The sequence below is a fragment of the Cibotium barometz genome, chromosome 11 (assembly GCF_041138505.1).
Source record: "Cibotium barometz isolate CiBa-2024 chromosome 11, ASM4113850v1, whole genome shotgun sequence".
Classification (NCBI taxonomy): Eukaryota; Viridiplantae; Streptophyta; class Polypodiopsida; order Cyatheales; family Cibotiaceae; genus Cibotium; species Cibotium barometz.
The window spans coordinates 4,598,969-4,621,620 of NC_141056.1; the positions used below are offsets into that span (position 1 = coordinate 4,598,969).

The 22,652-nt window shown below is 41.8% G+C and overlaps 1 protein-coding gene across 1 annotated transcript; it reads left to right on the forward strand.

Annotated features, from left to right (window-relative positions):
• Positions 1-1,403: 1,403 nt before the first annotated feature.
• LOC147633676 (uncharacterized) lies at positions 1,404-10,416 on the forward strand. The gene is made up of 5 exons (XM_086804657.1): positions 1,404-1,584; positions 1,720-1,850; positions 1,944-9,420; positions 9,516-9,560; positions 9,640-10,416. Exons 3-5 carry the CDS (start codon positions 2,237-2,239, stop codon positions 9,992-9,994), a joined length of 7,584 nt encoding a protein of 2,527 aa, XP_086660783.1. The 5' UTR covers positions 1,404-1,584; positions 1,720-1,850; positions 1,944-2,236; the 3' UTR covers positions 9,995-10,416.
• The last annotated feature ends 12,236 nt before the right edge of the window (positions 10,417-22,652 follow it).

The window sequence follows — 22,652 nt, forward strand, 5'->3', positions numbered from 1 at the left end:
GCCGGAGAGCATAACATGAAGATTTAAAGCCATAATGCTCAAGTATACCCTCTTGGATAATTTTGTATAAGGATAAGTGTTGGCGGCTTCCTTTGATACCTCACTCACACCTTACTCATACAATGGTCTTTGACATGATACATGCTTCGAGGATGAAAGTGGGGATGGTCTGTAATAATGTGGGAGCTCGGACACATGTAAATGTAATAATCATAGGCTATATGGGTCAAAGTCTTAAGTGAGTATGAACATGGGGCTAATAAAGGATAATTTTGTAACTTTACTAATCATCATTAATCACTACTAATCACAATTATATCTTTTCAAGCTTTCATGGCTTTCTTAGCCTCTCTTTGCTTAAGGATGGTGACCTACACCTATGCCTACTCCATGCCCTGAGTAGCCCCTCTCTTGGAGAGAGAGAGAGAGAGAGAGAGAGAGAGAGAGAGAGTACTGCCTTGCAAAGCATTTATAAAGAAAGTTTTTCTAGATTTCTTGCTAGAAATAAACATTTGATGAAAATCTAGGGTAAAAAGCATAACTGAAGATAGAATATTGCATGAAAAGGCTGAAAAACATTTTGGTTCTCCTTTGTCCCGTGCAAAAACTAACCTCGTTGTGGAAAAAGGAGATGCTCTTTTTTCATTTGTTAATTCCTGTCCTGCCAAGGCTAATGGGGGCATGAGGAGCAAGCGGTGAAGGAGATGTCCCATGCAGTATTAGAGGAAGTAACAGAGTAAAAAATGAGATGTGAGAATGGAATGGATTGGCGAGCTGTCACACTTGCAACAAAGGAGATAGCTGTGTTATCGTAAATATAGCTCCTTTTTTAAAATATTGTAAGGGTTTTAGAAGGGTTTGAGGTTGAAGGGAACAACTATTTTTGGCTGATTTTTCAACCCTACTACCTCCTAATCCTCCTCCTGGTGTGGGACATAGCTCTAAGTTGAGCCATTTCTAACTATACTAATGAATGAGGGCTTAACGTTTATTTCGAGTGGAACTTGTTAAGTCTTGTGCGGGAGGAAGCTCTTTTTTGGCTTTTTCTTGTGCAAATGAGGTTGGCCATAGCAATGCTCTAGAAAAACGGCATTCTAGTGTATTGTACCGGGAGAATTATGAAAAATTGGTTGAGATTTTAAGTAGTCTTTATTTTAAAAAATATTTTTTCATATATTTTAGTTATAAATCCGACATAAAATATAGATTTAAGAGTTGTTCTTATTTTGATTGGTTGAAAAATATATATTTCGAGCATTGGGCCATAGGCAACTTTTTTTTTTTTTTTTTTGGTTTGGCTTTATGGCCGTTGTTGCAATTGAGCGTTCAAAAAGCAAGTTGGCGCCTACGAAGATGGGCCAATGAAGATGGACAAGGGGGTTAACGGTCCGGAACTCAAAAACTTCAAACCAGGTTTAATAAACGCTAACCCTTGAAGCTGCCTCTGTTCGGGAAGGAGGGGAATTTGAGTCGCAGACTTTCGCGGGTGAGGTGGTGAAGCTTTCTAGAAACACGTATGTTTCTTTTAAGAAGCGCCTGTGGGAGAGAGGGTATTTTCCGCTGCCATTCGATAAGCAGTCTTTGGTAAGCTGTGTGTGTGTGTGTGAGAGAGAGAGAGAGAGAGAGAGAGAGAGAGAGAGAGAGAGAGGGGGAGGGGAAAGCAATAAAAAATAGAAGGGCGAGGGGGGGAAGGGGCTATCTCACAGTGTGGTTCTTCAGGAATCCTCGGTCTACCGGCAGCGCGCTTATGTTTCCAGAAAGGGTTCCGGAGATTTTGAGGGAGCTGAAATGGAACAAGTTTCAGCTGGAGAAACTGGATCGACCGGATGTCTGCTCGATTCACAGAGCAGGTCTGTTTTTACGTCCCATAGTCTATGGTGTGCATTATGATTTAAACGCTTCTACTTTATCTGATTTGGTTGGAGGTTCGGATGTCTGTTCAGACGGGTTCAAAGCCATGTGCTCAGCTGTACAGTCAGAACACACAACAACACAATTGTAGTGTGCTGGAATCAAGCAGGCATCTAGTCACAAAGAGGTTCTGCTTATATCTAGGCCTACACAATTGAGCACTCACATAGTTGATGGTGGACAGACAAGATATTTTCATAAAAGCTATGCAGAATCACCAGAGAATTCACCAGGGAGAGCTGCTAACATACTTAGAAACGCAGTCTTAACACAGCAGAACCAGTTCAAGGGTAAGAAAACTTGGACTGTCGAGAAAACATCTGTTATGGAGGGGGAAGAGAATCTTGCTCATGAAACTGCACATAGAAAAGCAGATCCACGCCCTATGGACCAGAGCAATAAGGAGGCAAATACAGAAGTAGTTTTCATAGAAGGAGAAACTCTTGCATCCAAGATGACGGAGCAGGTTTGTACAGAGGAAGAGCATGCCCATTTTGTATTTGGAGAGGAGAAGCTGTGTGATTGCAAGTCCAAACAAAGCCTTATGCAAGCGTTGGAGCAATCCCAGAATAAAGCTGCTGCTCTTGAAGAGGAGTTTAACAAAAGAACTTCTGAGACACTTAGATTACAGGAATTGGCTTGGGAGAATGAAAGAGGAGGGCTTCTTGAACCTTTGACTAACTGTGAGAACATTTCCAAAGCAAAGGAGGAGCGAGTGCAAGGGCTTCAGGAAAAGCTCTCAAGGGCTGAATGTGCTGTAGAACGACTTACCAAGTCCAGGGCAGAACTCGTAGAAGAAGTTTCAAACATGCAACTTGAGGTGCATCAAACACATGAGAAATTGACAGAAGCGGAGGTTGCTGCTCAGTCACTACAAAAGATGAAAGAGAATGAGGTCGGATTCCTGTCTGGGGCTCTACAAGCTAAAACCAGAGCACTTGAAAATGCACAAGCAGCTTTAATAGAGAAAGAAAGGGAAATTGATGCATTGTCCACTCAGCTCACAAGACTACAGGATGTCCAGCAGCAGTATGCTAAGCTACAGCAGGAGTGTTTGATCAAAACAAGAGAGCTGCAATTGCTATCCAAATCTCAAGAGAACTCAAAGCATCATCTCCAGCATGTAGTGGAAGGGCATGGAAGAGAAATGGATAGCATCACCTGTAAACTACAAGAGGCCTTGGATTCTCATGCACTAAAGGAATCTAAACTGGAAGCACTTATGAGTGAGCTGCATGAGTTGCAATTTGCATTAAAAACTGCGAAGACTTCTAAGACGGAGGCGGATCTTGAAGCCAATAAACTGAAAGAGGATGTTATGATGGCTCAAGAGGCTCAACTTGCCAACCAGCTTAATGTGGAGAAGGCTGTCAAAGAGATAGCTGTATTGAAAGAGGCTTTGATGGCCAAAGAGAATCTGATCTTAAATTTAAAAGCTCAGCAGACTCACAAAGAGGAAGAGCACCACCAAAGAGAGTCTTTGGAAAAACAACTACTGAAATGCAAGTCCATAGAAGAGGAGCTTATGCAAGCTTTGGAGAAAGAGCAGAGGAAGTTCACAGCCCTTGAGGAGCTCAGGAGAAAGGATTTCGAGGCAGTCAGGACACAGGAGATGAGCTGGAGGGATGAAAGAGAAAAAATGCTTATGGATTTAAATAGCATGCATGACCTCGTAAGCACAAGTGAAGTCCATTCGCAAGGGCTTGAGGAGAAGCTTTTAAGGGCTGTGGATGCTACCAAGCGCGTGACAGAATCTAGGGCAGCTCTTCTAGAAGAATTCACTGAGTTGAAAAGAGAGACACAACAAGCACACATGCGAGTAAAAGATGCGGAGTTTGCCATTGAGTCACTGGAGAAAACTAAAAACAATGAAATAGCATCCGTATCCGACATTTTGCAGGCTAAAATGAGAGAGTTGGAAAATTCACAGCACGAATTAGTACAATATCAGACAACAATTATCGCATTGGCTGCTGATATGACAACTTTGCAAGAATTCCAACAGAATCACGCATCCTTCAAAGAGGTGTTGAAAATTAAGGAAGAGGAGCTACATGCCTTGACGTTGTCCCAAGAGAAGTCCAGGCTTCGTCTAAAGGCCATGGAAGATGAGTACCGCAGAGACACCAATGACCTCACTGCTCAGCTAGAAAAGGCTTTAGAATGTAAGAACATAACAGAAAAGAGGTTGGAGGAATTTGAGGGCGAGTTGGGACGGCTACACGTGGCACTGGACAAAGCACAGGCTTCAAGGACAGAGTCAGAGATCGAGACAGGAAAACTGATGGACAGTTTAGCAAGGTTGCAGGAGGAAAACTTTGTGCTACAACACAATCTAGATACTCAGGAAGAATATAGCAGAAAAGAGATAGAAGCATTAAGAGCCTCCATCAGTGGAAAGGAGATAGAATTAGAAGGGTTGAAACAGCACATTGAATGTCTGGAACTTAGTGTATCCCATGCCAAGCAACAGGAGCAGAAGTGGCGGGATGGGGAGGCTGAGCGTGAGGCCCTTAGTCAGGACTTGAAGAAAAGATGTCTTCTATACAGTGAGCTGTATGAGCTGCACCAGAAGAAATTACTGCAGTGGTCAGAGAAGGAGAATATCTGGCTCACAGAGAAGGAAAACCTGATTTCTCAGAATCAAATGGCTGAGGAAAAACTTGCAATGAATGAGAGCAAGCTTCAAACTACACTGTCTGACTTAGACGGTCTGAAATCTAGGTATGGAGAACTTGAACAGCAGCTTGCCTCATGTGAGGGGCAGATTGTCCAGCTTTACCTGAAGTTGGATGAAGGCAATGTGCAATTTCAGTCAAGAAATCGAGATCTCCAAAATCTGCAGGACAAGCTCCACTCGACATCCTCCACTCTTACAGCGGCATTACAGGAAAAGGATTCTGCTCTTACACAAGCCAAAAAAAAGAAAGATGAATTAGAATCAGAGCTGCTTCAAAAGGCTAATGAGAACCATTTATGCACACTTCAGATAGAGACCTTGGAGAAGGAGGCACATATATACCAAGATAAGATTGGGGTCTTGGAGGAGAGCATTGCTCTCCTGAAGACATGTTTGTTGGAGAAGGCAGAGGAAATTTCAGGAGCCAGAGAGAGTAAGGAAGTAATTGAGGCAAAGCTTACCAACAGCAGGGAAGAGCTGAGGCTTGCCAAGGTTGAGTTTGAATTGCAGATGCAGAAGCTGAAGGACAGACTCTCTGCATCGGATGGAAAGCTTCAACAGACTCTTGAATCCATGCAGAAGAAAGAAGAAGAGTTCGAGGCATTGTTGACATGCTTAGACAACAAGGATAGTGCTCTCGATGACCTGAACACTATAAAGAGGACTCTTCTACAAGAGAAAGAGGCGCTCAAGCAGTCGGTGAACGCCTTGCAAGAGAAGACGCAAATGCTTTCGCTGGAAATCGAAAATGAGAAGTCTACAACAAAGCAGCTGTGCAGTGTTGTGGAAGAAAAGGATAGGAACATTGCATTGAGGTCAGAAGAGGTGAGAGATTTACGACAGTTGCTCAACAGTTCTACGTCAGCAAAGCAGGACATAACCAAATATGAGGACAAACTGAGAGGCCTGGAGGAGAGTCTTGCAGAGGCTTCAGCATCTCTACATGAGAAGGAAGACAGGCTTATTGCCTCTGAATGGGCGGTCCAACAGCTAGCCAATGAAGTTGCCAAGGCTAAGAATGGTTTGGCTCAAAAAGAGAGGGAAGAGGTGCTGCTGCAGAACCGTCTTTCTGATGTGGAAACTCGTTTAAAGGCAAAGGAAAGGGAGCTTATGGAGGTGGACTGTTATCTCCAGAGTCTGGTGAAGAAAAATTCACTCAAGCACTCGGAGGTTGAGAAACTCATTCAAGCTGTTGAAAAGATGGAAAGCAGAGAAAGTGAATGGAAAAAAGAACAGCAGGAACTGATATCTGAAATAAGGCGAATGGGCAACATGCTAGAAGATAAGACGGTAGAATTGTCAGATTCTCAAGAACAGCTCAAGCAAAGGCTAGAAAGGGAGAATATGATGGAAGCTGCTATACAGAGCCTGAAGTCACAGCTTGCAGACCACGCCCGTCTATTGGATGAACAGCGATCTCAGTGTGAACTGTTGGTCCACGAACTCGAGGCCACACGAATCAAAGAGAGCTTGGTAGTGGGGAGTTTAAAGGATGCAGAAAGCAAGTTGGAGCAAGTAGATCAGAGATTCAAGGAGCAGATTGAGAAGCTCCAGTCCAACTTATCAGATACACAGGAAGAGCTGGTGTCCTCTTCCTCAAGACAGCTTGGCCTTGAAACAGATCTGCTTGCTGCCCTGGAGAAAATTGCAGTGCAGAAGAAGAAGTGCTGCGCATTGTCAGAAATAGCAGCTGCAAAGGACAGCTCTTTAGAAAATTTGCAGCGTAAGCTTGATCTTTTACAAGAGGATGTAGCGGAACAAAAAAAGCTGATGGACCACAAAGAGACAGAATTGGTTCGCACTAAAGAAGAGCTTAATTGTCACATTGACAAGGAGAGAGGGCTTCTGGAGAGAGTTTTTTTTCTCAATGCTCAGCTCCAAGATGCGCAGAGCCACTTTGAAAAATTGCAAGAGCAAAAGGAAACACTCCTTAGTAAGCTTGACATAAAGGCCACTGAAATGGCCATGAAAATTGAAGAGATACAACAGCTCAAAGTGAAACTAGAAAACATGCAAATTGTGTTCGCTGAAAGAGAAGTACTGAATGATCAGCTAACAAAGCTTAGCGAAGAGCTTGATGGTTCTTCAAAAACGGTTCAGGATAGAGAGGCAGCAATAAATAGCTTGAGAGAAACATTGAAAAATACGGAGATCGACTTAGTAAAGGTAAGGGAAGATACGCTTACAAAGGACGATGCTCTTGGTAGAACTTTGGCTAAGTTGAATACTGCTGAAGAAAATTGCCTGACACTGAAGGAAAAAATTGATTGTCTGGAGAGAGATTTGGAGAACACAATTGTGGAGTTGAAAAACCAGGCCCAGAAAACAGCATCCTTTTCTGAATTGAACGGATACCTTAAAGGAGAACTAGAGGAAAAGCAGAAGATATTTGAGGCCTCAAATGCAGAATTGAAAAGTGCTCTAGATGACATGAATTTTAAGCTGGATGCGTACTGCAGAAAGGAAATGGGCACGGAGGCACAAGCAGCAATGCTGATAAAGGTGGTAAAAGACATGTTATACCTATCCAGAGAAGATGAAGCTGAGGGGGTTTGGTCTTTGAAGTCAATGTTAACATTAGCAGATATGGAACAATTACACAACGATGGAGGTGTTGAAGCAGAAGTCCAAAGAAAGGAGCTCGTAAAGATGGGGGAGGACAATGACTGTGGACACATGCAACAGTTGCATCCAATGTGCAAGAAATCAGAAGAGCTTCAGGGCTCAAATATGCTTCTGGTCTTGCAGACAGTGGTGGAAGAACTGCAATCAGAACAACATAGGAGAAGAAGCAGAGAAGCAAGTGTTGTTGAGAAGACAAAGTGTGCTTTGCTGAAGCTAGCTGCAAAGGGGGGGGAGATTCAAGAACTGGTAGCTGAGGTTCAAGCTCTCAGGAGAAGGGAGGAGGATTGCGGCAAGTGGGTTGAAGAGATGCTGGGTGCACAGCTAGAACTTGAAAAAGAGATGAGGATGGCTATGACTTTGAATAATCCAACAGGCGTTGCAGAGTTATGCCTACCACAATGGCAGAGTGTTTATGCACAGCTTCGCATGCAAGTCACAGCTTCGATTGCCGAAATAAGTCAGCTGGGTGACAGGTGGAGATACATTGCTGCAGTGCACGAAGAATGCATTTTATCGGTGATACGCTCTGTCAAGGAGGATTTTGGAAGCCGCCGTTTCAAGTTTCAGGAAGGAGATCATGGTGCACTGATCCACTCGGGTTTTTTGTCAAGGGAACTGGAAGGAGAGCTAACACAACTGAAACTGGCATTGAAAATGTTGGTTCAGGAGGCAAACCAAAGAGATTCTGAACTTGCAGATGCAAGAATGACAGTGGAAAGACTGCAAAGTAATCTCCAAGAGAAGGCCGAAAAAGAACAGGGCGCAAAGGGAGAGATTTCCACCTTGCAGCTTTTACTGAAGGATTTACAAAGTGCTCTAAGCAAACAGCATGAAGAGCTTCAGCGATCAAATGCATCGGTAATGGACTTGCACAGTGAGCTCGAGAGTTGTAAAGAAAAAGAGGAAGCAGCCTCTGTGGAGAATTGCTCTTTGAGGTCAGAGCTAGAGAGCGCTTCTCTGCTTGTTGAAGGATTGAATAGACGGATTAAGTTTATAGAACAAGAACGGGATGCGGAGTTGGCCAGATGGAGAGAAAGAGCAAAAGCTGCATCAGACTTCAACAACGCTTTGGCTGAAGAACTTGCGGAAGTGAAACTCAAAGTTGAGTCCGTTGAAAAAAAAGAGCAGCTTATGGGAGTGGAACTGCAAGATTGGAGGGTGAAAGCGGAGGCTGTGGCAGACGATGCAAGCAGTCTGAGGTTGCAGCTGAGGAAGGCAGCCGAGGCGATGGGAGATTTGAAACTTCAAGTTGACAGCAAGGAAGAAGAACTGCGGTGTGTTCAGACATTGATGCACGACTGGAAATTGAGGCTTGAGGCTGTGACTGACAGTAAGCAAGGTATGGATGTGGAACTTGCAATGTCTGCCAAGCAGATTGAAGATTTGAGAAAACAAGTTGGAGATTTGATAGAAGAACAGGTTTGTATTCAGAAGGGGCTCGAGGAATGGAAAGAGAGAGCATGTCTTGCTTGTGATGATAAGCTGGCCCTGCAATCCGAACTCTGCATGGCTGGTCAGAGCAGTCGGCAAGCGTTGGAACATTTTGAGGCAGAAAAGCGATGTCTTCAGCTTGAGCTACATGGTTGGAAAGAGAGAGCAGAATTGAGTACTCAAGACAGCTCAGTGCTAAGGTCACAGCTTGGAACATCTCGTCAAGCTAATGATGACTTGCAAAGGCGGCTGGAAGCAGCTGAGAAAGAAAAGCAGCACCTTCAAGACCTGTGCCAGAAGCTGGAGACAGATCTTGTGTGTGCTGGGGCTGCAAGTGGACAGCGGGAAGGGGTGCTTGGGAGTGCATTGGCCAAGCTCAAGGCGAGCTCCCAGGAAAACCGGATGATAGTTGAAGCAAGGCTCCAAGCCCTTTACAATGCGATGACGCATGATGCCAATGATGACGGTGATCATCAGGCTGCTGCTGGGAGCATGCTGCAAAGGAAGAATAACTACGGTGATGACGATACGGACAGGATTGCAGCCGTAAAGGATATTTATCTTCCTGGTCACCAAGTGTTAGCTGGAGCTACTTCATCACAAAGGGCTACAGATGAAGATGATGTATGTAACAAGGATCGCACAAGTATGTCCCTCATCCTTGCCAGTGCATCATTACCATCAAGTACATTGGAGTTGGAAGGAAGACAAAGCATCGCAGATCCACAGCATGAGCTAGATCATTACCTGGACCTTTGCGACTCTCTCATAAGGTATCCATTACAACAAAGCATCTATCTGCGAACTGTTGTTCTTCTCAAGCCTTGGATTCCTAGAGCTAAACTGTGTTTGGGGCGATTGGTTGCAGGAGGCATGCCCAATTGGAAAAGCAGCTGGAGAACTTGACGACAAGGTATGGCTCCCTTGCCTTTGATAGCTTACTGACGTATAGTAGTGACAGGTAGATCTAACATAGTTCAAACCATGCACAGTGCATCAGAGCAACACCAGCAAGCAGGGGGATCTTCTTCATCGTCTGGTCAGGCAGTGGTGGAGGCGGCGGCTGCAGTAGCAGGAGGGAGTGAGAAGAGGAAGAAGAGGCTGCTCACAGTGGTCAGCGTTGGTCATGAATTGCAAGGGAAGGGGGGGGCTAGGAGGCCTTTGCAGCCGGTACTCTCTCAGGTGGCGGTGGCTACCACCCCCAGCCCTTGTGCTAAGAGAAGGCGCAGCAACAGCAGCAGCAAGAGCTGTCAAAATCAGAACGAATCTCCCTGGGGCACCTCGCCACCTCATGGTGGTTGCATAACCTCTATGCAAAAACGCTCGTCCTTCTCAGAATCAGAATGACTCTGCAATGTATGTCGCCTGTGATTGCATTGCCTCTATGCAATGTTAGACATTTCCTCGAAATCTTGCTCTAGAGATCTGGATTTCTGCATGACAACTTGAAAATCCTTTGCCACATTAAAACCAGAGTTCGCCATCCAGGCCTCTAGAATGTTTGTGTCTCTCTGGTTCTTACTCTGCACGCCTGCCTGCCTAAGGGTTTTTATCTAAAATTGCTTTCGACGCTTCTTGTCCAACTATCTCTTCTTCATCTACAGCCTCTAACTTGTTGGCCGTGTAGTGTTGGTAGCCAACACGCTTCATTATCGCTGCAAGAGCTTATTTTTCCCACTCTCAGCATGGGGAGATCCATACAGAATACAGAAGAACTTGTGTTGACACAATATTGCTTGAAATATCTACTTTAGAGAACTTTGCTAGCTTTTAGCATTGAATGTAAGTGGTTTGTTTTGGAGGTCTTTTCTTATTTGGGTGCTGCTTCAACAGTGTCCTGGAATGTGCCTCTTGGGCATTCAATAGCTTGTACCCTTACCATGTTTCTTGAACAATACTGCAAATTGGTGGGATTGCTTTATTTCACAGGGTGCCGAAGCATCTTGCACTAGTCACATGCGTCATAACACTTCTCTCTTATTCATATGCTGGAACCTTGTGACTGAGCTTCCCACCCCTTGACACGAATTTTTCAATAGTCATTATTTCTTCTCAGAAGGGACGACCAAGGCTTGTCAATATATGAAGAAGTTCGTGAATGGCAAGAAAATGATGGCATTGATGCTAAGTTTAAGGTGGCAACCGAGAATTAATGGACATGGGTTGGGTAGAGTCAAGTGAATCTCCTTTTGTTTTTCCCGTGCTTTTGGTAAAAGAGAAGTATGGTAGCTTTTGAATGTGTATCGATGGGTAGAGTCAAGTGAATCTCCTTTTGCATCTCTCGTGCTTTTGGTAAAAGAGAAGTATGGTAGCTTTTTAATGTGTATCGATTATAGAGACTTGAATAAAAGACTTGAATAAGAGACTTGAATAAGATCTCTATCAAGAATTTGTTGGATGTGAAAGAAGATGCTTTGCATAAACTCACAGACAAAACACTCACACGAGTTTAGAAAGCCAAAGACAATCAATCATGATAGTTGGAATATACCATGAAAAGATAATGAGTGAGTGGAGTATAACTCTAGAAGCCCTAGCACTAGGGTTGATGTGGTTGATAATACACTAAGGGTGTATTCTCAAGGGAAAAAAACCCCTACCCAGTACAGGGTAAAAAGTGCTCGTGATCAACTCAGTTCATACTTGAGCTTCTTGAAGGTAGAAGACTATCCTGGTAGAGGTAATAAGTTTAGAGCTTGTAAAAAAAAAAAGCGTCAAACTTCTCCTTAGGAAGGAGCTTGTAAATCCATTTGCCATATTGGCTTGTGTTGACACGTAAGTCATGGCTCTCTCTCTAGTATGGAGCCATTCCTTGACATAGTGATAATGCATCTCAATGTACTTCGTCCGTGAATGGAAAATTGGATTCCCCACAATTGCTAATACGTTCTGACTTTCAATGTAAAAGGTGGTAGCAGATTGCTGTTCGATACTAAGAATAGCCAAAAGACAGTATGAGGTGACGAGTAGATCAGTCTTTGTCTCCACAACTTTTCTTTGTCAATCCTCAACCCTTAGAATATATAAAAGGGACACCCTAAAATTTTTAGTTGAACCCCAAAACAACCATGCACATCCCACATCCAAGTATCTTTAGCCTTTTCCACAAACAACAACCCACCAAGACAGATATACTTAACTTGACTAAGAGGGTAGCATCTATGAGACATATTACAAGTGGATTGCCAAAACACAATCAACATATCAAACATCCATATCCAACATATTCACCACACGAGCAGGGGATTAGAAATGGCTCGTCCTCAAACAATTAGAAGCATAGGCTCATCATACATCTGAATTTCGTGTAAGGAGGCATCAAGGGTTGTGAGATGGCATATGAAAACACCCCACACACTATCTTGCATCAATTCAAGTAATGGGCAGCAGGAACGGGCCACCAATACCCAAGATCTTCTGAACCTTGTGCTTGAATTGATCTCAAGCCTTCTTCAAGCTCCAACACCTCTGATTTATGCAGTCGAGACTGTGTATAGCCTCACAAACAAGGGCGAGTGAGCAGCTCTCGATCACCAAAGCGCGTGAGCAGGAATGGGCCACCAACACCCAAGATCTTCTAAATCTTGTGCTTGAATTGATCTCAAGCCTTCTTCAAGCTCCAACACCTGTGATTTATGTAGTCGAGAGAGAGTGTATGGCCTCACAAACCAAGGCGTGTGAGCAGCCCCCAGCCTCTCGATCACCAAAGGTTAGCGCCATCGTGCGAGCAGGAATGGCCCACCACCTTAGACAATCGTCTGAGCAGCAGTCCCCAACTCTATTAAAGGATGTGTCAACATGAGCAGCCCTCGGCAGCAAACATTAAAGTGAGTAACATTGGAAGCAAAGATATCTAACTGAATGTTAACTAACTGTAGAGCGTACTTGGTTCTCTTAGGGAAAAAACCGGCAGTGTTTTCTTATTTCATTGCAAAAGCTCTCGACCTCAGGATTCACACCATGACTTTATAAATAAATCAAAATCGAGCACTTTAGGAGGCGACCTGTTCTTCCCTCGTTATTCTTTGATGCCGACGGTGTCGGCTTCCTTGCTTCTTCACATTCCTCAGTCGGCAGCATCACCCTCCTCATGCTGCTCCCATGCACCTGCTATATCAGTCTTGGCCGCTCCTTCTTGGTGATCCAGAACCTTAGTACTGTCCTTCGCAGATTCTGCTTGCTGTCGTCACCTTCAACGTGCCAATTTTATGAAGTGCTGGCCACTAAGGTGCTTAGTCAAAAATGCCTCTGTACAAAACTTTATATACATTAAAAAAAAAGAAAACTGTCTTGTTACCACTATTAACCAACCAAAACATTGGTCATGCCTTAATGCCACCCAACCTCGGCCATCACCAAAACTTATCTCGTAGAAGAAGCCCCTCACAAGATACATCATCATTTTTTGGCCTGTCGTGTCCACCCATACAATGAATAATGCTATAAATATACAAAATGTCAAGATGCATTCAAAGCACAATCCCCTTTACTCAGATGAACAAACATGCTAAATACCCACCCCAAAATTCAAATACAAACCAACCATCATTGCTGGACACACAAATACCAAAATTCTATACATATATACATGTTTTATTGGTTTGTTTTTCGAGCCTCACATATTTTGTGCTCCCCCCAAATTGCTAAAGCATTTATGCTCAGCACGAGAGAATAGAGTACATATGTCAAAATCTCCTTCTTCTTCTTGTTGAGAAAAACCTTCATTTGTAACTTAGCCCCAAAACAACTCATCTTTCATTATGGTCATGAGATGAGCCGTGTACTTCTTAAACCTAAACCCATTTACTCTCTTGTTGTGCCACTTCCCATCTAGATTTCCAAGTTGATAGGTTCCATTTTTGAATTTTTCTGTTACACAAAATGGTCCTTTCCACTTGATTTGGAATTTTGTTTGAAAAGTACTATCCAGTCTGTTGTTATATTTGAGTACAAGATCTCCTCTACCAATGTCTTTGTCTTTGACTTCGTGATTGAACCTCTCTTGATTCCTCAGCAACATTTTAGCATAATGCTCAAAAGCTCTAAGCCTGTCAAGTTGTAGTTCCTGCAAATACAAAAATCTTCGTTGTGAGGCATTACTACATACTTCTTCATGCTTCATCAGTACCTTTACTGCTCGTATCTCCACTTCTATAGGTAACAAAGCCTCCTTTCCAAACACCAAATTGAAAGTAGAAAACTTGGTTCCTTCTTTGATTGCAACCCTGTAATTACAACCCACAAAACACCCGGCAACTCTAAGTCCCAAGTTTTACCATAACCTTCCATCATCTTGGTCAACATCTTCATAAGTTCACCATTGAATATTCCATTACATTGAGGATAATAAGGAGTAGTGTACTTATGTTGAATTTTTAAGCTAGCACACAAGTGGGTCATGAGATCCCCTCTAAATCCTGATTCATTATGTGATAGAAGCTCCAAAGGCACACCAAACTTACAACATATGTCTTTATACACAAATTTAGCTACTTCTTTGGCTTTAACCTGCTTCACAGCTCAAGCTTTCACCCATTTTAAAAGATAATCCACAACAGTAAGAATATAGCATTTCCTTCTGGATGTCATGGGAAAAGGCTCCATTGTACAATACCCCATCTTTCAAAAACATTAAAAGACAAAAAAGTATGCTTGAGCTTATACTTTAATATCCTCTTACCCAATTGTTGACATTGTGTGCAAGACCTACACCAATGAGATACATCTTTTTGGATACCAGGCCAAACATAACCCTCCAAAAACACTTTATGCAAAGTTATCTTCATAGCATAATGATGGCTTCAAGGATTTTGTAGATTTTCTCTCTCCATGGTACTCTCCTTAGTACCAAGTCTGCACCCTTCATATGCAAGACATCATTAATCATAATGTACTTTGTTGCTCTCTTGACAAAACATATTTCTTGGATTTCTCCAAGTTCTCTGGAACATGACCTGTCAACAAAAAATGCTCATCATGCTCTAAGCTTTCCCTTCCTAGATACAAAGGAGAATTAGTCTTTACAACAAATACCTTTGAAATGCTTCCCTTCCTAGATACAAAGGAGAATTAGCCTTTACAACAAACACCCTTCTTAGTACCAAGTCTCCACCCTTCATATACAAGGCATCATTACTTAAATGTACTTTGTTGCTCTCTTGACAAAAGCATATTTCTTGGATTTCTCCACGTTCTCTGGAAGATGACTTATCAACAAAAAATGCTCATCATGCTCTAAGCTTTCTCTTCCTAGATACAAAGGAGAATTAGCCTTTACAACAAACACCTCTAAAATGCTTTGCTGAGTTGCTGCATGAGCTTCTTCATTCTTTTTCCTCTCCACATGTCTTAGAGACCATGCTTCAAACTTGTTTAACAATCTTTTAATTTGTTGACACATCTTTTTGAAAACAATATTTTTGCTTTGCCACACACCTAATACTTGTTTTACAACAAGTAAGGCATCATCTTTGATTTTCAATCTCTTAATACCATTTCTAGTGCAAAGAACAAACCTTTTTTCAATGTTTTATATTCATCTTCATTGTGACTTGTGACTTGCAACTTCACAGTCCATTGTTTCACTTTGTTTCCTCTAGGATCATATAAAACAATCTTGCCCGAAGCTTTGTGATGATGATGAGCCTTCCTGTAAGAACCATCAAGAAAAATGATAAAAGAATATTTCATCTTTGCATCCTTGACTTCTTCTATCCTTGGTTCCACCTATTTATGATAAATAGGGCCCTCTTTATATGTGAGTATATCAGCAAAAGTAGCTCTAGTTGACTCCTCTACTAGGAAAGAGTATTGTAACTCCACAACCCACTTTTCATTCTTTTGGATAGAACCACATTGTTTATAAGTTGAGGAAGTAAAGCATAGCTAGTTAAGAACACAAAAGGCTTTGGAAGGAGATAATGTCGAAGCCACTGATCATCACCTGTTTTGCTTCACTATAGTTTCTTTCCACTGCAACTTTCACCCTGCTTGCATAGTAGATAGGCTTCATGTAAAAACTTCCTTTTCCTTGTTGGAGTAAGGCTGCTCTCACAACATCAGCATGTATTGAATGATACACATAAAAAACTTTGTTCCAATTAGGAGCTTGCACGGATGAAAGGCTACAAAGCACCTCTTTGACCTTGTTAAAAACCTCTTCACATTCATAAGTCCACTTTAGAGGGTCATATTTGACAACTTATTGGAGAGGATACAAGACTTGAGAGGCCAAAAGAATAAATCTTCCCATATACTTGACCTTGTGAATAAAAATTGTAAATAAAAACCATTAATTGCTTTGTGTCTTTAGAAGGAGGTAAAAGCATTAAAGCCTTTACCTTGTCATCACCTGCTTCAATACCATTTTCTGAAATAACATATCCAAGTAACTTGACTTTACATTGAGCAAGGAAACAATTTTTTTTTTTGGTTAAGTTGACCACCGCTCCTATCCAATATTTCAAATGCAAGCCACAGCTTTTCATAGTGCAAGATTCTACTACTATATCTGCAAATGTCATCAATGAAAACTTTGATGAACTTCCCAAGATAAGGTGTAAACACAACATTAATCCTCCTTTGAAAAGACAAAGGCCCATTGGTAAAGCCAAAAGGTAACACTTTGTAACAGAAACACCCCCGATGGGTTATAAAGGTGGTTTTCTTTTGACCCTTGGGAGCAATTTGAAGTTGGAAATACCATGAATAACCATAAGAGATACTATACCTTCATGACCTGTACTGAATCCAAAACTTCATCTATATAAGGAAGAGGATAGTGGTCCCTTTTTGTAGCTGCATTGAGTGACTTGTAGTCCATGCAAATTCTCCATCTTCCATCCTTTTTTGGTCGAATGACCGTTGGACTCACCCATTCAGAAGTTGTAACTGAATAGATGAAGTTGGCCTTTCAACAACTTTTTCACTTTGTCCTTTAATGCATCTTGTTGACCTTTCCCCAAAGGCCTCAGCCTTTGGCACACTGGCTTGGCACCTTACTTGAGTTCAATATGAAGACTCTCTCCTTTAAAGCCTCGAATCTCTTCATATGATGTGATGAAGAGATTAGAAAACTCCTACAACATAGTTTTGTATTCATGTTGTTCCACTAAAGTAAGATCAGAACTTAACATTTTGTCAACAAAATCCATCTTTACATTCTTTTTTGGTTCAAGAAATTCCTCTATCTCTTCAAAAGATCTCCTCTCACTACCTGTCACTTGTTCTACATCCCCTTCACTCATGGTTTCTAAAGTAAGCATAGATACATCAACATCACTTGAGTATGAACCTGTGCTCCCCTCATCACTATCCCTTTCACTCATCCTCACTCTCAGTATTTTCCTTTTCCTTTTCCTCTTCCTCTTCTTTCCTTAACAACTTTTTATTAATCATGCTAAACTTTCTCCTCATCCGTTTTTTTATCATAAAGTGTAATGGTTCCCTTTTCCTAATCTTGAATTGCACCCACTAACCTAAGCCATGGCCTTCCTAAGATCAAAGGAAAAGCACCTATCCCAGCAGGCATAATGTGACAATTCACTTCAACATTTAAACCAAAACCTTAACATCAAGATCTTTTAGAATACCTAAACACCTTACTTTAGCATGATTTGCAAATCGGATTCTAAACCTAGAAACCCCACTTGTCTCTAATCCCAGCTTTTCTACACAAGATTGTGTGATCACACATATTTGTGCACCCCCATCAATGTAAGCTTCTCCCATACCTTGTCCTTTGTGCCAAGCATCAATAACTGGGCATATATCAGAAAGGTCCTCTATTGAGTGCACCTTGACAATGCCTTTCCTTGGTTCTTTGCCTTTTGGATTCACCAATCTTTTCCACTCTCTTCTTAGTCGTGGACAAAGATCCATGAGTTGGCCATATAATATATCCACCTTCTTGTTGAGAAGATCCTCCTTTGGCACATAATTTGTTTGACCATCTTCAAGAGGCAAGTCTGTTGCTTGATAGTGTCTTCTTGGCTTGGATTTCTTTTTGCTTGTTGAAACTTCTTCTTTAAATTTTCCCTTCTTGGCCTTTGCTTGATCAACTTTAGACTCCTTCTCTTGAGTTCTTTCACAGGCATAACATCAAGCTCTTGATTAGTACTCACCTCTTCCACTTTTATTGAACTTACACCTGCTTTTCCTTTCTCCTCAATTGTCAAACCACTAGAACTTACACTTGCTTTTTCTTTCTCCTTAGGTGTCAAACCACTAGAGCTTGGCTTGTCCTTGATCTCCACGGCAAAATCATTATTATGATTAGGCAAGGTTGATAGTAAAGGATACATATCTCCCCCTCTTCTAGAAGGCTTATCACAGATAGGGCTTGTATGGTCCCATTCATTGCAATTAAAACAATTATAAGGTTCAAACCTTCTTCTAAGCACTCCTCTACCTCTTCCATTCTCTTCGCTATGTCCTTCACCGTATTCTTTAGGTCCTGGACGAGGTGGCCTATATCCTCTATCTCTTCCTCTTTCACCCCCTAGCAAATTCAAACTAAGGTTCTTGAAGAGGCTGACTACTTTGTGTATCTCCTTTTTTAATTCATCATCATTTTGGCTTTTCACTAACACTTCAGGTGAGGTTTGCACTAAATTCTTGACTTCTCCTTTGACCCCCTCCTCCATAATCTCCACACTATAGTTTACGTCCTTCCCAAGCTGACCCAACCTAATCATCGTCTATTCTTTTTCCCCAGCTAATTTCACAACTTTAAAAGTTTGAATATTTTTCAACTCTACTTTCAAACATAGACGAAGGGATTTCATTCTCTAAAGCAACTCTACTTTCAAACATAGACGAAGGGATTTCATTCTCTAAAGCAACACACCACCTATCCCAAAACTTTGTGAAATGTTAAACATAAATATCCACATTGTCTTTTTGAGTTAGCCCTAGAATTTTAGTTTTTTGGTAATGTTGTAGGAATTCGTGCTTTGTAGTTTCATAAGTGAGCTCTTGTGGAGGGTCTCTTGCTTGAAAAGGATCTTCATAACCCTGCAACCATTGTCGAGCGGTAACAATGAATCCTTAGTATAAAGATAGGCTCTTGCCTATTTTTGATCAATCGCTTCACGATTTTTTTTAGCATCTTCATGCGGTAATCCATGGAAAAGTGAAAAATATTGAGCCATATTAGCACAATTGACAAACCAAAGGTGTTTGAAATAGGATCCTCAATAGGGGTACCAAAAGGATGTGAGGTGATGATGAGCAGCAATCAGTCTTTGCCTCTACAACTCCTCTCGGTCAAACCTCAAATCTTAGAATATACAAGAGGAACACCCTAAGGTTCTTTGTTAAACCCCAAAATAACCATGACCAACCCTTACTGAACAAACATGAACCTCCCAAGAAGATTTCACAATGATTTTTATTCCAAATAAGCAGATATGGTATAATGCTAGATATTGGGTAAGTGTACATCCAATTGACAAGCAAGCCACTGACACACTTGAATGGAATAAAACCACAACTCTTAGCCTCACACATAAAGTCCCATCATGAGATGATAATAACCAACCTGTCACCGTAGCCATACCAAGGAAGACAAACACTCTTGACATATAGTATGAAAATTTGGATTTTATATAGAAGATTGCTAGGTATAACCATGAGGTAGATACATGACTTTATTTACTAAATGATATAAAACATCCACATAAAGTCAGTTGCTATCCACATCTTCCTCCACTATTTTTGCATCAACTACCCATTCTGGTAGATCCCTAACAATATGTACATTACCCAACCTTGGTGATAATTGGAGTATGACAAACCATTCATAGTCAGTGTAGACAGAGCCTATAATGTTTAGTGGAAAGCCCACAGTTGATATGTGTTGTAGCCATGGTTCCAGTACAAGAGAGAGAATCATGGTGTTAATCTTTTGACCACCCCCACACACCTCCTACAACAAGCATATAACACTTTGATGGTTACAAATTGTGAGTGTTTAATGAGATGTGACTCCAGCTTATGTTAAACCCTTCTCTCCTTGAGATTGACCTTGCCCTATTAACTCAAAACCCAAACTCTTATGATGCCCATAAGAAGTTATATTAAGAAAATGCACTCATACAATACCCAACACATCCCACATCCAAGTATCTTCAGCCTTTTAAGACAAACTTTCCACAAACACCAACCCACCAAGGCAGATACACTTAACTCGACTAAGAGGATAGCATCTATGTTAGACGAGGAGAGATATTACAAGTGGATTGCCAAAACACAATCAACATATCAAACATCCACATCCAACATATTCACGACGTGAGCAATGGATCAGAAATGGCTCGTCCTCAAACACTTAAAAGCATAGGCTCATCATGCATCTGAATCTCTGTAAGGAGGAATCAAGGGCTGTGAGATGGGATATGAAAACACCCCACACACTATCTTGCATCAACTCAAGTAATGGGCAGCAGGAATGGACCAACACCCAAGATCTTCTAAACCTTGTGCTTGAATCGATCTCAAGCCTTCTTCAAGCTCCAACACCTCTCATTTATGCAGTTGAGACAGTGTGTATAGCCTCACAAACAAGGGCGTGTGAGCAGCCATGAGCCTCTTGATCACCAAAGGTTAGCACCATTGTGTGAACAGGAATGGCCCACCACCTTAGACAACCGTCCGAGCAGCAGCAACGAAGGTCCCCAACTCTAGTAAAGGATGTGCCAACATGAGCAGCCCCCAGTAGCAAACATTAAAGTGAATAACACTCGAAGCAAAGCTATCTAAATGAATGTTAATTGTAGAGCATACTTGGTTCTCTTAAGGGAAAAAACCGACAGCATTTTCTTATTTCATTGCAAAAGCTCTTGACCTCAGGATCCACACCATGAGTATGTATAATAAATCAAAATCGAGCACCTTCCTTTCTTGCTATTCTTTGATGCCGACGGTGCTGGCCAGGTTCCTTCATAGGCTTCCTTGCTTCTTCACATTCCTCAGTCGGCAGCATCACCCTCCTCACGCTGCTCCCATGCACCTGCTATATCAGTCTTGGCCGTTCCTTCTTAATTGTTGGTCACTAAGGTGTTACACACTCTATAGTAGCTGTGAATGCTTTCTTGTATAGATACATGTTTTTTTGGTTTGTTTTTTGAGCCTCACAACAGTGGAGCCTATCCTGTATTCAGCTTCACAACCAGACGTGGCTACGTGGGCTGCTTCTTGCTGAGCCATGAGATGCATGAGTTGCCAAGAAGGAAACAGTATCCACTAGTTGACATTCTTGCGTCAGAACATCCTGCCCAGTTCAGTGTCAGTGTAGGTAGACATCCTGCCCAGTTCACTGTCAGTGTAGGTAGACAAGCATAAATAAGATTCATTGTTGTAAAACAATGCATAGTGCTGTCAGTGTAGGTAGACAAGCATAAATACGATTCATTGTTGTAAAACAATGCATAGTGCTGAGTGCCTTGAAGATAGCGTAAGACACGCTTCACTGCTTGTTGCCAATGTTAAGTGCTAGGTCAATGCAAAAACTTGGTCAATTGTGACATTGCATATTGAACATCTAGATAGGTATTACATAGATATATAAGGCACTCGACAGCTTGCTGTAGGTGGCTACATCAAAGGACTCACAAGAGTTCTCAATTAATAGTCGGAGATCGGGTTCCACAGGAGTAGAAACAAGTTTTTGCAATCTGTCATTTGAAAGTGTTCCGAGAGATGTTGAATGTATCTTCGTTGAGTTATATAACATGATGCCCCCCTCATTTTGGAACAAATTGGATACCCAAATAATAACATAGAAGACCCATGTCAAAAATGTCAAATGTATTCCGTAGGTTAGAAAAAGATCCATGTCAAAAATGTCAAATGTATTTTGTAGGTCAGCAACGATGAAAGCTGCAATGTGCCCCTTGTTAGGGCCTGTCACGAGTAGATCATCCACATAAAGATTGAGGATAAGAAGATGATTTTTATCTTTGTGGACATAAAGACTGCTTTCATCAGTGGGACTATTCTGAAACATGTAAGAGAGAAAATATTCATGTATCTTCTGATACCAAGCATGAGGAGCTTGTTTAAGGCCATATAGTGCTTTGCGCAATCTACATACTTGATGCTCTACACCCCGCTAAACAAAGTGATAAGGTTGTGTGACATAAACCTCTTCCTGCAAATCACCATTCAAAAATACAGTTTTGACATCCAACTGATGCACTTTCCATCCTTAATGCACAACCAATGTAACTAGAGTCCGAATAGTCGTCATACATGATGTAGTTCAAAAAGTCTCATCATAGTCAATGCCTTCCCTCTGGGCATAGCCCTTGGCAACTAATTGAGTCGTTAGGATTTCGTTTCAGCTTAAACACCCAATTGGTGCCTACAGGACGCTTGCCGATAGGCAGATCACATAACTCCCATGTATCATTTTTGGAAATAGAATCTAATTTTGAACACATGGCTGAAACCCAATTGTCATCCTCCAAGGCATCAAAGTGAGAAAGTGGTTCCTCATTCAGTGTGGTGGTGAATGACAAGGGTTGTGTCTACAAAATGAGATGCATGTGAGGTAGCTCATGTCCGTCCTGGCAAAGGTTCAGGCAGCTTGCTGACATGTAAAGTAGCTCGAAGCAAGCATGGAATTCGCTGAGAATCATGAATTATTATGGCTGCATTCTCTTAAATTAATGCATCACCCATCCGGATTAAAGAGTTGCTGATCTGGAGAAATAAGGATATTGTTGAACTGCTGAATCTACTGATGGATTGTAGTACTAGGTGGCTGAGTCAGAGCCAAGGCTCAGAGGAGTTAGCACCAGTACCAAACAAAAGAAACAATGTATCAAATACATGCGCGGCATCAATGGATGGCTATAGGCTGACATGAGAGCATGGGTTGAGATGCATGTTCATCAAAGATGACATCTTTGGATATAATCAGCTTTCGACTAGATGGAATATACAGTCAATATCCTTTGCTCTCAATGCTGTACCCCACGAAGCAAAGCTTTTGCTTCAAGCT

Bases quoted from the DNA above. Each gene is read 5' to 3' on its own strand.
- LOC147633676 (XM_086804657.1), top strand. From the start codon at position 2,237: ATGGAGGGGGAAGAGAATCTTGCTCATGAAACTGCACATAGAAAAGCA. The intron at 9,421-9,515 runs GTATCCATTACA...GATTGGTTGCAG, and splicing joins CTTTGCGACTCTCTCATAAG to GAGGCATGCCCAATTGGAAA. The intron at 9,561-9,639 runs GTATGGCTCCCT...AACCATGCACAG, and splicing joins CTGGAGAACTTGACGACAAG to TGCATCAGAGCAACACCAGC.